The sequence below is a fragment of the Bombus pyrosoma genome, linkage group LG14 (genome assembly GCF_014825855.1).
Source record: "Bombus pyrosoma isolate SC7728 linkage group LG14, ASM1482585v1, whole genome shotgun sequence".
In the NCBI taxonomy this organism is placed as follows: domain Eukaryota; kingdom Metazoa; phylum Arthropoda; class Insecta; order Hymenoptera; family Apidae; genus Bombus; species Bombus pyrosoma.
Window position 1 is genome coordinate 4,013,671 of NC_057783.1, and position 15,881 is coordinate 4,029,551.

The 15,881-nt window shown below is 37.6% G+C and overlaps 3 protein-coding genes across 4 annotated transcripts in view; all 3 read left to right on the forward strand.

Annotated features, from left to right (window-relative positions):
• Nucleotides 1-143: 143 nt before the first annotated feature.
• On the forward strand, nucleotides 144-2,249 carry LOC122574802 (synaptobrevin-1-like). 2 transcript variants are annotated; one of them, XM_043742845.1, is made up of 3 exons: nucleotides 144-292; nucleotides 1,415-1,734; nucleotides 1,811-2,249. In XM_043742845.1, exons 2-3 carry the CDS (start codon nucleotides 1,419-1,421, stop codon nucleotides 1,852-1,854), a joined length of 360 nt encoding a protein of 119 aa, XP_043598780.1. In that variant the 5' UTR covers nucleotides 144-292; nucleotides 1,415-1,418; the 3' UTR covers nucleotides 1,855-2,249. The 2 variants fall into 2 exon arrangements, with proteins under 2 accessions (XP_043598780.1, XP_043598779.1); XM_043742844.1 differs by lacking the exon at nucleotides 144-292 and adding an exon at nucleotides 855-1,043.
• A 151-nt stretch (nucleotides 2,250-2,400) lies between these two features.
• Nucleotides 2,401-15,881, forward strand: part of LOC122574792 (chloride channel protein 2) — a 35,125-nt gene continuing 21,644 nt past the window's right edge. The window contains exon 1 of the mRNA XM_043742819.1: nucleotides 2,401-4,879. Within this exon, the coding sequence (XP_043598754.1) occupies nucleotides 4,820-4,879 (60 nt within the window). The 5' untranslated portion in view covers nucleotides 2,401-4,819. The remainder of the gene's footprint in view (nucleotides 4,880-15,881) is intronic.
• On the forward strand, nucleotides 11,538-15,875 carry LOC122574796 (uncharacterized oxidoreductase YjmC-like). The gene is made up of 2 exons (XM_043742836.1): nucleotides 11,538-13,141; nucleotides 14,651-15,875. Exons 1-2 carry the CDS (start codon nucleotides 12,800-12,802, stop codon nucleotides 15,497-15,499), a joined length of 1,191 nt encoding a protein of 396 aa, XP_043598771.1. The 5' UTR covers nucleotides 11,538-12,799; the 3' UTR covers nucleotides 15,500-15,875.

The following is a 15,881-nucleotide window of genomic DNA, read 5'->3' on the forward strand; positions in this document are numbered from 1 at the left end:
GCATACGGTAGAGATGCTTAAGTTTTATTGCGAGGCCTTGTTTGAAGAGTTTGAAGATTCGATTTTTACGTGAAATTGGATAAATTTTTGTTTCGTATAGAAGTACGCTTCCGCGAGGTACGTTCGTACGGTCCTGGTAACGCGATGAGAATACGCGCACGAGCATCCGCAAGATGTTTTATTTATGTCCTCGTTACGATTTTTGTCGCGATGCGAGGGTGCCATCGTGAATTTTGCTTCGCAAAAATGTGGAAAGTAAGCGGAGGAGAACGCAAGATGGATCGTTCGTTTGGTGAGTTTTTGAGACGCATATTTTATGAGATTCGAGAAGATTGTATCGATGGTTATAGGAAGATGAAATGATAGTTTACCATTGTTCAATCATTCTAATATATGCAAGTTGCTAGTATCTGTGATTCATTTTGAAGCTAAATAGGCAGTCCGCTATGAATTGTATTTAAATATTAGAGATGCATTTATAATTATGTATTTTATTCTTTGCAGTTATCTTTTATAGACTTCGCTTTGCAAAAATGAAAATTATATGTTTTCTTGCGTGATTCATGTCATTTATTAGTAGGTAGGAATATTTGTTGTCGTAATAGAATTAAAGCATATATCATAAAATGATATACTTTCAGACTAATACAAAGTAGAATAGAAAGAAATGTCAAAACTTTCAAATGCATGTATGATGCACATAATTGCTTTAAGATGGCAGCACGAGCATGATTTGAATTTGAGCTTCATGTCACTGTAATTTTGAAAATCTACGTTCTAGAAAATGTCTAAACCGAATGATCATATCTCGTAGAAGTAACTGGTGAATTAAAAATTAGGTTACAAAAGGAATCTAGTCTTTTGTTGTTTATTTCCTAAGAGTGTTTATAATAAATGTGACGTCATGGGCATCGCCATCTTTATCGTATGTCATGTACAGTTGTAAAGTGTATTCGTCATCGAAGCAAAATTTGGTGATAGCTGTCATCGTTTTTAAACAATTCACATCTCTATTAAATTTTCTATAAACCCTTCATCTTAAAGTAAGTTTTCGTTACTTTCTCGCCTATTTTAAAATGTAATACAAATCAGTATTTTTAATAAAATCATATCACATAACTGTAAACAGACGTACGTATTTTAGTATATCGTGTTATATTATTATTACTTTAGCGATAGTTTTACACTTATATAGTATTTATTAAAAAATTATAACATGTTGTACAAAATTCTAGTTGATGAATTTTGTTCGTACAAATGTCTCGCGAATTTCGAGGTTATGGGTGTGTTCAGTAGTTAGTGCATATTATTATAATTTATTAAAAGCCGATATCAAAATTTGGTTTAAAGTATCGATCAAAACTGACTTTATGTATGTATTCATATTTATTTCATGTGATTTGTTTGGTTACAGAGATATGGACGGCAGTGGTAATTCCAGAGATGGAGAGACAGGTGTTCCTCGCAATTCTCAGCCACCTTCCACTAAAAAGCTGCAACAAACACAAGCAACCGTGGATGAGGTTGTGGGGATAATGAAAGTAAATGTGGAGAAAGTATTAGAAAGAGATCAAAAGTTATCGGAATTGGAGAATCGTGCTGATGCTTTGCAACAGGGAGCGACCCAATTTGAACAGCAGGCAGGAAAATTAAAAAGAAAATATTGGTGGAAAAATCTTAAAATGATGATCATCATTGGTATCATCTGCGTGATTATTCTTATCATTATCATTGGTGAGTGATATTTATAAACGTAGTAGTAACATTGAATTACAGGTTTAAACAAATATTTTTTTAATGTTTACAATAGTTTCAACTGTATCAGGCTCATCTGACAATTCCTCTTCTAACTGATCGCATTGTACCAAATGGGATATAATGCTTTGGGGTTGTTAATTTATATCCAAAAATGAAAGTTATTCCAGCAGAGTAAGGGCTGGGCACACACACAAACTTAGAAATAACGTAATCGTTGAAAAGTCATGACTTGTAGTCCTGTTCAAAGGATTTGCGATTAAAGTAGCACAGACAAAAAGAGAAAGATCAAGGGATAAAAAATATATATTTTTGAGACTTAAATATATTCAAACGCACAATTTATCATACTAATTACAGTATTAATATGGGTGGTCTTTTGTAAATCTGTAAATGGACAATACATTTCATAATTTTATCTTGTTAGAATGCTTCGATTGTACATTGTACATTTATTAATGATATATAATATATAATATAACGTTTATACTTTTTTTCATCGGTCTTAATATAATTCAGGCTTCCGTTTCGCCTTGCTTCCCTCCAGATATCAACGCCCATTAATCCCACGTGTGATTTCCACGTCGTAGTGTAAATACACCGATGCCAAACGATAAAAAAAGGTATTCGATCCACCGCCAATGCGACCGTCCGATTTCAAAGCCTATCGCGATTACGTACCTAGAATGTTCGCGCTCATAAATATTCATGTACTAACGTTCTCCTGTGAATACCGTCATGCTTCTCGAAGCCAAAGTGACACGAAGACCATCGAATTCGGTGAAACTCGATTCTCTAATATCATCCTCTACCGAAGACAAATCCAATTTCTATCTTGTAGAAAGTTCACAAACTTTCCTGCTCTTGCTCTCTGTGTCTCTTCAAATCATATTGCGTACTGTTTTTAAGTGAAACTGATAATTAATCATGTTTACACTTCGCTGAGTTTAATACGTAGGCAACGTATACGTCTGCGCACTTGGTGACTTGCTCGGTTTATAATCCAAGTCAATGTTTTCGATCATTTGACCCGACCGGTCAAAATGTCGGGCGATATGAAATTAGTGCATCGTCGGTGGCCAATTAACGAAAAGGCGAAGAGTTCGGTCGAATGGCTCTGGAAGTAATACCAAAACTTCGGAGGGAGAGACAACACGTCATAAGTCGATGGTCAAGGTCGGATGTCCGTGATCGCGATTGAAGGACGATTTAACGGTACAAGAGAATAAAATGGTCAGCTACGCGCGTTATTTCTCCTTTTTCTCTCGGTCATTTAACTATTCGCCATGTTATCTTGCAGCTTGTGTCAATGCGAAGAAGCTATACAAGCACAAATTTTCGTGGAGTGGATATCCAAACTCGTAATTTCCTTCCTTACACTTCCGTTACATTCCGTGCCGTAAATGGGAATATTTCGTGAACGAACAAGCTTCCGTTGCGCGTCAACTGTTCTCAGACAATCCCAGTTAACTCGAATTACATAATTACATCTGCCGGAGAGCGTGCAAGAGATAGTGCGTAAGTGTATCGCACGAATCGATACGCCGGTCGAATTATCTTAAAGCTCGTTGCAGATTAACAATTGTATTTACTCTCTGATAGTCGATCGTTTCGAATGATTTTTAGCAGTGTGTTAATCACTGTCGCATTATGCCGACGAAAACGGTGAAATCGTAGGTATCGAATGGTCGTTTAAGACAACGGCGAAGTCGAAGTCACGTGTTGAATAGTGTCAACCGACGGGACAGGATTCCGATTTTTCCTGTAAACCGAGGCAGAAATCCCAGTCGCTTCATTCATACACCTATCAGTCGGCTGACGACCGTCCAACCGGACAGTCGCTTAGGAAGCGCGTCTCGTGTCACCCATATCGTAGGTCATACGACCCTGGGGATCCTTTAAATCATCTCCATCACTGAGAACCGTTTCGATCGTTTACCTCTTAACATCCATTCGTCGAACAACGAATCGCGGAAATGAGTCTGTTGTGGAACGAGTGAAAGTTTTCAAAGAAAATCATCTTGTACGATTTCTTCAGCGCGAATTCGTTGTGCCATGCCATTATCGAAGCATTAGTTCGATCGCTAACCGCTGTTCCTGCGTTTGCAACGGTCTTCGTCCGATCGTTTGACCATTTTTCGATCGATTTTAAGGGTCGTTTAACTTATAAATCAACTAACGAAAAAATCGCGGATGGAACAATATTTTACGGAGAAGATTCCTTGCGAAAGTCCTCACGAAAATCAGAGTAAGAACGCGAAAGTGGCGCAGTGTATATCGTAGGATTTTCGTGGCAGCGTGTGGTGGGGCTAGTTGTTTTTCTTTCTGTTTGGTAGTTCGGCACCCGGTCTCGACGCGCGTCTCAGAGCGGCTAGTGGCTATCGTGCGCGTGTTTGAAACCGCATTAGCTAGATACACAGCGTCGTTTTCGAAACTAATTGTTTTTCTGTTGCTCGTGACACGATACGATTAATTATTGGAATGTTCGCGATCGAGGCAGGATAAACAACGAAATCTCGTAAATCAGACTCTTCTGATACTTCTCGTCGAATAACGGAAGAAGAGAAAAACCGCCTGTGACGAAACTGATAGTTGTCCATAGTCGTCCGTATAACGAAACGTGATTCCGTCGAAGCGTCTACGTAGTTCCACGTGTAACTCACTTATCTGTTACTTTATAAACATGTATTGAGGAACGAACGAAACGGTCGGGTGGTATCGTGTTTTTGTACTGGTGTACATGTGCAAAAGTATCGTCGAGTTGACGAGACGCGAACGAGTCGAATGGTGGTCGATGCCTGGCTGAAGAAGCTCGAAGATCGTTCTAGGGAAGACGATAAATGTGTCCAAAGCGGGGATCGTGCACGATAAGCCGTGGAGACAGAGGAGAAAGAGGAAGAAAGAATCGCCTGGTTTAAACGACCAATAATCATTAGTGAAGTTTCGATCTAACTGGTATTTACCCTGACTTCTTCTATCGAGCTACCCATTTTCCGATCCTCTCGCGTCTCGTTAAGTTTCGAAATCGAATCGTGCACGATCTTCGACCAACTGAAGATCCAACATGGCATCGTCCAGCAGCGAGGCGAACGAAGAATATGGTCTGGGATATCAAAACACATTGGTAAGTTCATCTTCCGTCATTTTTACTCCTCAGACTATCTCCATTTATCGTGCGTACTATTTTGTTTCTTAAATTCTTAACACTTGTTCGTTCTTTTAACGTTCGACCAGTGTGACGTATTTTTCGTTCTTAAGAGAAAACTGGATGCAATAGATCAATCTTCGACGCGAATGACGAACCAGCTTGATTTACTATGAATTGTACGATAGATATGGTTGATTGTTTTCGTTATATGATTTATAGTGACGAGGGCTAGGCGAAAGCGACGCCAAGTAAGGGTTGCGAACCTATTTTCATGTTTATTCTTGGCTGCGGTGCGCTGCTAGCCGCGAATAGTTCGCTTGGGAGCGGGATTTGTATCTGAGACGAGGACAGAGAGACACCACGTGCTCGTCTACTTTCTCGCGTGCATTTTGAATACCGTACCCACGCTCTCTCGTCGATCCATTCTCAGCTGATTGTCAGCTGATCGCCACCTGAGCGATCGGTCTTCGCTAATTTATGGAATCGTCACAGGCAAGCGATTGTTTGCATAGAATGGCATAGATTGTTATGAATCGTGATGCTGCAGACACGATCCGATATTCATCTTTGTCCGCGGCCTAAAAACTTGAAACTTATAGATGCTCTTCTATCCAATTTTAAGCTATCTCTTATCAGGAGATTCGCCTGTTTGTTCCGATTCCACGGAATTCCTAGAAACTCGTACAATGGTGTTTATCGTTTAGCAGAGTTTAGTTAGTTACGAACTATTTGGTATTATGAGAGTCGCATTGTATTTTTTGAGAAACGAAGACGAAATCTGATAAACGAAAACAGATAAGGGACATCTCATGCATAAAAAATAAAAGTACAATATTGATAAGATATTGAAATTAAGTTGATCGAAATTGTAGTAGATTTTGTAACGAAGAACCGGCTAGAATGTGTGTGACCTAATATCTCTTATCGGAATTTTGTATGTAGATGAAGTGGAAATAGTTTCAACTGACTGATGTCCATTTCAACGAGTAATAACGGAATAAGCTAATAGTCTTTAACATTAAATTACTTCTAGAACGTTTTAAAGATTAAATCCAGGTTCTGTATTAAACCAGCGTTTAGGAATTTACGATAAATTATGCTCTTGTACGCTTCTGGCTTAGAAAAATTACGATATTTCCTCATGATTTTAAAGTCAATTCGTCTTGACTGCGTGATTCGCCTGACTAATGACGTTTTCTCTTCTTTTCACCCTCACGTGCAGTCTTGATTTTGCAACAATATAATAATAGTCGTGTCTGCCAACTTCGCCATGGATTTTTAGACCTTGTATTATAGTAAGCGCGAAGATACTGCGTCCTCGAATGGTCGCGTCACTTTCGAAACACCCTCTGCAAAATTCCGGGGCAGCTTGCCATTTTCTCGACCTCTTCCGTTTCTCTTGTCTTTCTATTCACGAAAAGAATAATTGCGAAAAGAAACATACGACGATTGCCATTATGCAAGGTTCTTCTTGAAAGACATACAAACACAAATGAAAATGTACTTTACATTCTTTATTTATTTTTTTACGAAATGGATACCATTTTGCGATGTCTATGCTTGTGCTGTCGACGCATTTACGAAAATAGTAATTGTGAAAAGAACTTAGGACGATTGTCATTATATAAGGTTTTCTTTTGAAAAAATTGAAGCAAGAAAGAAAATTTTCTACTCATTTTTTTTTTTTTAGACTGTTGTAGTTTTTACCTATTTATTATCTATTAAATACTACGAAAATAAACTCCTAACATTCTTCCTAAGGAGTAGAAAAATAAATTAACAAATTTTATGTCGTCCGTTCTCTATTTATTTTCTTGCGAATAAAACTCTCGTTTGTTGTATGCTGCAGCTGTTCTTCAATGATGATAATTCGTAGAATCGGTGTTTTAATATGTATGTTGAAAATAGAGTGAATAGACTACCGTCTCACGATCGCTGGTACTGCAATCCGCCGAAAGGTTAGACAAAAAGTCATCTCACCGTAACAGTTATTGGCAGACACACAGGAGAAACAAAAACCGGTAAATTACATCCTTCTGTTGAGGAGGCCTCTACCTTTTTCTCCTGCTCCGTCTTCTGAAGCCGTATAGTAGCGAGTTTCTTGTTCGATCCATCACGGAAATTGATCTTTCTCGAGAACTCATTGATTATCATCCTCCATTTGCATTTTCTTGAATTATTAACGATTATTTAAATTACTTGAGATCATTTCGTCATTCGTTACTTTCTTTTTCTTCTTTCATTTTCTGTATTTCATTCAGGGTACGTTCACCTTACAGTTCATTGATGGCTGGTACGATGTAGTAAATCATTCATCGTGGATTAGCTACTCGATCAATTAAGTAATTTAATCTTTGTACTGGCTGGTTCAATGGTGCGCGAATATTCTCTTATATATTTTGTGCTGCTCAATTAAAAATACTTTGCTTCTTGGTTAATGTAGTATTTGTCTACCTTGATTTCCAGGATGAAATCAAAATTCGAAATTTAAATTTATTTTTTCAAGACAACTGGTTTAATCGTCGTATGTTTCCTTGTTTTCTTCAAAGGTAATTGACGATCGTGTATCGCTATTGGCATTGTGTTAACGTCGATTAACGCTTGGCTCGAAATTCCACGCCATTCCCCCGCTTTTCCTTCTATTTTTCCGGTACGTCGAAAAACAACGCAGTATTCTTTTTTCCTACGCGGCCGAGCTAGTTAAGTAACGCGATCGAATATGCATGATGTAATCGCAAGCAGCGCTTTTTCCGATTGCCGATACTTCGATTTGTTAGCGCGAAACGACGTTGAATTATGCAATTCCTGTGCGATTTACCTTACCGGTAGATTCTTGGCCGATAAGCAAAAGAAGAAAAGGGAAGGAAAATACATTGCTGTCACGACATATTGGTTATAATTTCGATCACTCGAACGTAAATTAGTTCGTTTAACCATCGTCATTTTCTGTAATATTAGGTTGATGCATGTGAAGCATCGTTTTTCCAATAAAACCGCGTGTTGTATCATCAAAATAATTTCCATATTATTTTGGTTGTTCGCATAGCGATCTTTTTCAAAATAATTTATGCGTTCAAAAATTTCTTGGCTGGAACAGATGTTTCTAATAAAAATAAGATTTTTCTCGTAAAGAATTTTTATAAATCCTAAAAATTACTGAACTTTCGAAAGCAGGTAACGCAGAAAATATTAATAACTGAACTGAATATTTCTAGGCAATCTGTAGCTTATTATTCGAACAGTGTTTCGTATTAAGTCACGATAATCATAAGCAGCGATAATTGCTAAGGTTGACACAAGGCGAGATACTTCTGTACCATGATGACACGAGCAATACCAAGAAGCATATCACTTTCTTCTTTTTTTTTTCTGTACTTCTGATTCGGATAAATTCGATTAACGCGTAATTATATGAATATATTTATATACGTAACCGGAATTTACATTGTCAATTAACAAGTAGTTTAAACAAGTTATTACGGTGATTAGTCGATTTCTAATTACATTGGAAGGTGAGATAAACTGTATTAATTACACATTTGTTTCTCTCTTCTTCACGACCTGCTAATTCGTTTATCTGTAATAAATCAATCTTTTATCGCGTCAAACATTCCGACGCGAGCTGCAAATTCTGCGAAATAGCGTCAGAATTTCAGTAATGAAACAGCGCACGATCGATCGTTTCGGTATAAATATCATAACTTTGTTATTCCTAATTTTTAATTCTTTAACTTTATTTGGAATAATGTATTCGCTCGTTATTTATTTATTTTTCTATCTAATTTCGTAATATTGCATCTGCATACAGTTTTACCGCCACTACGCTGGAAAACTATTCAGCCTAACTATAAAGATAAGTAAATATATGTACAGGTTTATTAACCTGACAATGATATTAAAGAAGCTTAAATCTGCTAGCCAGTAATCTTGGCTTTTCCGCGAAATATCGACAATAAAAGTTTACAATTTCGTAGAAATAGATAAAACGGAAATGAATGGGCAATGCAGCAATTCGGTTTCCGAGCTGAGAAAAATTGAAACAATATAAAAAGCAAGAATAAATTAGCATGAAAATACTACTTTGATTAGTCGATGGTTGAACGCTTTTAGCGTATAAAATTTTATTGCATTCGGGAAGATCGAAGTCAAGGTCTTTTTAACACCTGATTGGTCCCAACAGATTTTCAAGATGCATCTGAGCGACGAATTTATGCGAACGAAAATTTACGAGTCTAATTATTGTCGTGATTAGTTCGACGTTTCTATCACAGAATGTCCTTGATGAGATATATGTACGGAGTCGATAACAGTTCTCGATGAGAGATCGTCGTATCGAGGTTCTCGGACGATAAAGCGAAGGTCTAGCTATTTAACATAGATAGAAACTGATCCTAAAAAATCTACGAAGAAATCAGTGACTTCTACCATGGTATTTCTGCGCTTATTGTTATTTCGTTCTCGACCAATTCGTTAGACGCAATTCAGTGTGTCGTATTAGGCAATCTTTGATATTTTTTCATGCATTGTAACTTCCAGCTGAATAGAAAATTATCGAAACAATTTTTGTCCTATTCTAGCAACCTAATTTGCAAACGATATAGCTAATTTCTGGTTACGTATATCAGTTCGTGTACATGCTATATACATAAGTTTGTATATAACGACCTCGCATATATAACTGGAATGCAAATATTGACAGTTGACTATAGTGATGCGCAGGTGATATGTGACAGTTCTTGATGAATTTACAGCTGCAAATTATTGGATATGTATTTTCCTATTTCACCTTTTTTCCATCTGATGCCGTTCGAAATTCTTCGTAGTTCAAATTATGAATTTATCGAACATTTACAATGGCCAGCATCGTTCCACAATTTTGAGTTCATCAAAGGTGGAGTTCAGTGAAGAATCTTCTTTTAAAAATGAATAAATAAAAAAGTCTGTACTTACCTAGGAGATTTTGTTACGCTTTTATGATTTGAATTATGAATTTATTTGAAATTTATGAATTGAAATTTATTTGAATTATGAATATACGACTGTGTATAGTACGGTATATTTAATGTTTGAAAGCATACAGATTGTATTTTTATTCATAGTTTTCACAAATTAACTCAGTGTCTTATGATTTGTTTTCTCTCTGTTTTCTCTCTGTTTTATATGATTTATTTATTACACTCGTTAAATCTAATTACATATTAGCTTTCAAAATACTGTGAATAATACGATCACCGAAGATCGTCGAGACACTACCCGTAACTCGATTTCCAATTTTACCAATTGAGACGAAACTTTAGATTAAAATAAGAATTCGGCTCGAACATAATTCTTATTTGCAACGATTCATATTCTGTCACTTGAATCACTTCTTCCGAGTCCCTTAAATGATATATTCATTTCCCCCTCCACAGTTAAAAATTCCAGTAATTTCCAAAATGCAAAGAGTGCAATTAGTCACGAACCGTCTCTTCTTCTCGTACAATTATGAAACATTCAAATAGAAATTTAGCTCAATATCGTAAGACAGGAAGTTCGAAATTTTACCACTTGTGCCACTTTTCTTTTTTATTCTTAAAGATTTCGAAAGCTCGTTTCGAAATACCAATGTGCAATTGCAATTTTTCGCGAATCGTCAGTTTTCTCTATAAAGGACTGGTTTTTCAGGAAGCGAAGCGAAACGATAGCTAGCAAACGTCGCACAACACCGCGGCGTTGTCTTCTCGTAGTACGCGATCATTTGGTTCCTTTTTCTTTCTTCGTCATCCGCTTATTCCCATCGTGGAATGTCTCGACAGAAGAAATCGCGTATCGTTGAAACAAGTATCGTCAAATTACGCGAACATCGCTCGAATCTGTAGGATGGCGCCGAATATTCAACGCTGGAATTGCATAAGTTTTACGCAGCGCGCAGAATGCACGCGGAAACGCAGGGTCGATTATCGATTTTTCTGCGGCCGGATCAGCCGGTTTGCCTTGCAACCTGTCTACACACCGTATACGAGTCACGTGCATTTTATTCGCGCTGCTAGGCGCGCATCTGTGAAATTACTCGCTTTACGACCCCGTCGCATATGCCTCGCGATCCTTGCCACAACGTTTGTCCTGTTAACTGCGTCGGATGTCTCAAGCAAAATTGGTAATTGATTTTTAAGCGGCTGATAACAGGCTTTGTGTAACGTGCCATTGATTGGACGGGATTGATAAGAATGAACGATAAGCTGCAACCGTTTTTGGAACGAGAGCCTTTCCATCGCTGAACAGATTGCAGTAATTGGAACGATGTTTGTTTGGAGCTCAATGGAGATTTTTATGCAGAAGAGATTGCGATCTAGATTATAGTTGTTAGATTGTGGAGTTCCGTGCATTTATAGGAAATTTGAAAGTGCAAAATTGCACAGATCGCACATATTATGAAAATATATATATATATATGAAATATTCAAAGTATAGTGCTTCGTATAATGATTGATAGATAAAGCAATTTTTTAATTGTATTCTCAAGAATATTAATTTGCATTAAAATTCCAAATCTTCCAAATCTAATAATTATTGTCCGAATATTAAGTACATAGAGTGTCTACTGTGGTTTGTGTAAGGTACAAATCTTGGTTTGGAACAAAAATGACGATGTTTAAAAATTTATCTGATTCAGGGATGGAGGATTAGAATAACGAAGGTAAGGTCTTCGTTTGAAAAGAAAATATTTGAATAGATATTGCATAGTACAATAGCTTGCGGGGTTGAAATATTTTTTCATAAAGTTAGGTGCTTTGTAGTATGTGCTTACATTATCGTAGATAGAGCTAGTTTTATCGATGCAAAAATAGACATACGTCATCCTTTTCTTTAACCTAGAAATAGCGTGTAGAATGAAATAGGCAGTAAGTGGATCAAATATGCATAGAATATTCTTTTATAAAATACACAACGTTACGTTACCATGTAAATTTGCAATTATGGTTTCTAAAGTATTAAAGTTGACGCTTCGAGCGAAATATATCTAGAAGCGAAGTTTACAAGGAAATAGTAGAGGTTAAAGAAATAATAAAATTGTATTCTTCGCGTTCAGAAACCGCACTGATACAATTCTCGAGGATATCAATCGATATTTCGTGACGCAGAAACATTATACAAATATTCTGCAAGTTGTGAATTCAACTGAAAGGAAACTGCAAGAAATTTTACGTAAAGCGACGTTTTCTAGTAATTTAAATGTTCCCGCTTCTCGACGTCAGCCAGTCTAGCCAATGGGTAACTACACGTGACGCAAAGAACGAAGTTAGAAAGGTAGTACAACGATAACATCGATTCGTGAAGGTTGCAGTGTGATCCATAGATCATAAAGTTGCACACGTGCACGATCGATAGTTAAAAAACTTGTCTCGTCAAGTTCGAACGCTTTAGAGAAGATCTTTCCTGTGAATCATCAAGTACATCGATCGCGAACACTCGAAGAATCCTTAATATAAGTTAACACTGATGTAACAAAACGTGAAGGTAAGGAGTAGACTAGATGAAAAGTTTGGGAAGCGGTAAATTTAAACTCTGCACAGCTACAGAAGAAGAAGAAGATAGAACAATTTGTAAAAGAACACATTGAATTAAATTCAATTTACGAAGAATACAAAAGGATATTGTTAAAACTCAGTCCTGTCTAAAACAACTTTGAGTTGCTCGTAATAACGTGGTTTCAAGATTAAGAAAGGAATTTAAAAAAAGAACCGATAACCTAGCTCGATGATATTTTCACAGTTTATCGTTTGATTTACGTATGTGGCTTTGTATACATTCTTAAAATCAACGCCACAGTAGGATTGCTAATAAAAAAGATAAATCAAGGAAGGCTTGACTCAATTGGTCCATCGCGATTGATAAGTCGCTAAACGGAAAAAAATAATGTCGAACATGCACAGAAGCCTTCTGAGTGTTTCGTGGAATGCGTTAACGTTGCTGAGAACTTCGATGAAATCTGGTTGGATGTGGACAAGGTTAGCCTCCGGTCAATGTGACGTACCCATGGTGGTCCCTAAAGAGGAGGTGGTTAGATTCGTATCTGAGTGCATGTGCAAGGCTGGAACATCGCTCGAGGATGGTTGTATCGTTGGCCATCATTTGATGATCGCCGATTACCGTGGCCATTTTAGCCATGGAATGAACAGAATGCAAATGTACGTGCAGGATATTAAGGACGGAATGACCAACCCTACTGCGAAGCCAGAGATTCTTACGGATTTTCAGGTACGGCGAAATCTACTTTCCAGCGACGAGACTATGTCGCGGTTGATATACCTTGGTTTCATACTTAACATTGTTACACTGTGCAGTGTTATACTTAATACTGCCGCGTCTACCACTGTTTGAAACTTGCGAACGAGAGTCACGCCGGAAGCATCGTAAAAGAATGTTTTTCAGTTGCGCGCGACTCTCTTCCGAAAGCCTCAATGTTAAATGCGAAGATGTCAAGTATAGCAACGTTAAGTGTGATAATCGAAGCCGCGAAAACAATGTCGAAACTCCCACACCTTGGTAACTTTTACATCGTGATCAGTCTTAAGATTCACTGAGATTAAACGTGACGCGGTTTAATTGTTCGTTTAATCAACTGGATACATAGTTGTCACGAGGTGAACGTACGTCAGTGAGATTACAGTGCACGGATACGTTCCATTACGCATCATTAAAATTCTAACGAAGACGCGGAGACTGGATAATTTCGAGAAATTATTCTTATACATGGTTGTCATTTATGTGTTAACAATACCTGGAAATGATTTATTCAATTCATCTTGCGTCCTCTCAGCGGTTACAAACAATTTCAATTACGTCATTTCTCTTTAAAAGAAAAAATAAATGTATACGATTATAATCGAAGAATCTTCGCATAGCCAAAGCATAGTCTCGCTGATGGAAATACTTAAACTTACGATACCAAACGCACGTATGGCTGAAAATCCGGCTTTTACCGGTTTACTTGTCAGTCGTTACCAGTGGTAACTTTACATTTCCCGTGTAAAAATATAGCAGAGAGCATTTTATGCAACGTTACGAACATATGTGTACACGTTGCTGCTGACGATAATTAAAAATGTAATTTCCGATTTGCGCGCCATTGCTTAAAGCCTTCTAAGCAAACAACTTCAGCGAACACACGACACAGAACCAAACTCTATCCTATTACAATAAAGATCTCGTTGGAAAACAAAGCAGATAACTCCTTACGTACTCTTATCTCGCGGGTATTAGAATTTCTTAATTCCATTTGAATAGATACGAGATCTTTTCACCTCGACAACATTCTTAGACTCTATAAACGAACTTGTTAGAAACTACATTGTTCGACTCTATGAATTGAAGAACAGAGAAAAATGATATTACAAATAATTTTTAAATACACTTTGTTATTCATGCCAGTTTCTCGTGGTAAATAGATTTATCGAAGTAAATTGCTTGTTTGCTGACTGAGTATCGAACATTAATTTTATCATCTACCTAATAAAAATATTGGGTTAGCAACTAAGTGAAGTCATTAGATAGTAATAACAGAATCCGCAATCACTTAGTTGCCAATCCAATAGAGAAATTGAAAAGTAATATCGACCACTTTGGTCTTTGAGAGTGTCGAATACCATTGAAACGACGTCGAGTAAACCGGCGCTTGCTTCGCGTTCTTATTTCAAAATCCCGTGCTGTTTCATTTAAGAAATCAAGATGTGACTTCACCGCAAAGTTCGATGGCACTATTTCCAGGCGATAGCGTTGGTCAACGGGAACAACGGCTTGGGCCAGGTGATCGGTAAATTTTGCATGGAACTGGTCATAAAGAAGGCGAAGAAGTTCGGTATCGGGATGGTGTCGACTTGTGGGTCGAATCATTACGGCATTTGTGGTTACTATACGAAAATGGCGATCGACCAAGGTCTGGTGGGCTTCTCCTGCACCAATACGAGTCCTCTAATGGCACCAACCCGTAGCAAGTGTGCGGGTTTAGGCACGAATCCGATATCTTTGGGAATGGGAGCGTCGAACAACGATGAGTTCGTGTTGGATATGGCCACGACAGCCGTTGCTCTGGGCAAAATCGAGCTAGCTATCAGGAAGAACGAAGCCATTCCCCAGGGCTGGGCGCTTGGGTCCGATGGAAAGGTTACCACAAACGCCGAAGAAGCGTATAAAACTTCTCTTTTACTGCCTGTTGGTGGAGAGGAACACACCAGTGGCTACAAAGGCTATGGGCTAGCTTTGATGGTCGAGATACTTTGCGGAATTCTGTCTGGAAGCGAGTTTGGTCCTAACATCAGACAGTGGAAGACCAAAGAAAAAATTGCTAATCTTGGGCAGTGTTTCATGGCCATAAATCCCGAAGCTTTTGGTTGTGGATCGAAGGAGAGATTAGGTCAGTTGTTGAAACAGTTGAGAAATTTGGCTGCCGCCGAAGACAAACCTGTTTTGATACCTGGAGACCTGGAGAGGGCGGCCATGGAACGCGTGGATAAAGAGGGTGGTATTACGTATCATCCTAATCAGATACAGGCGTGTAAAGAATTCGCGAAAGTTATGGAAGTCGAGCCTCTGAAGCTTATTCCCAAGAATGGTTAATCAGGAAATTAGTTTTGTTTTTTTTTTTTTTTTCTTTATTTAGTCCGTGCCTCTCGGCGAAATTAGTTTTGTTTATTTTCTGTTTGGTATTTAGGTACCTGAAGGTCCTTAGGAAATTACGTATTGAGGTCAAACCTTTTTGATGTATCTATATTTATTAAGTTTTAGATCATTATTTCGTATCGTTGTTGCTATGTGTATATTGATATTAGCAATTGATCTGATAATTATATTGCGAATGCGATCTATGGTATATATCATACAATGCATTTATATGTTTACAACACATTATTATATTGTGTACACTCTACGTTTGAAAAGAATCTCCAACCAACAAAATACTCTTCAATGATGCGTTTCCACACAGGATCTATAAATGTCC

Bases quoted from the DNA above. Each gene is read 5' to 3' on its own strand.
- LOC122574802 (XM_043742845.1), top strand. From the start codon at position 1,419: ATGGACGGCAGTGGTAATTCCAGAGATGGAGAGACAGGTGTTCCTCGC. The intron at 1,735-1,810 runs GTGAGTGATATT...TGTTTACAATAG, and splicing joins TATTCTTATCATTATCATTG to TTTCAACTGTATCAGGCTCA.
- LOC122574796 (XM_043742836.1), top strand. From the start codon at position 12,800: ATGTCGAACATGCACAGAAGCCTTCTGAGTGTTTCGTGGAATGCGTTA. The intron at 13,142-14,650 runs GTACGGCGAAAT...CACTATTTCCAG, and splicing joins AGATTCTTACGGATTTTCAG to GCGATAGCGTTGGTCAACGG.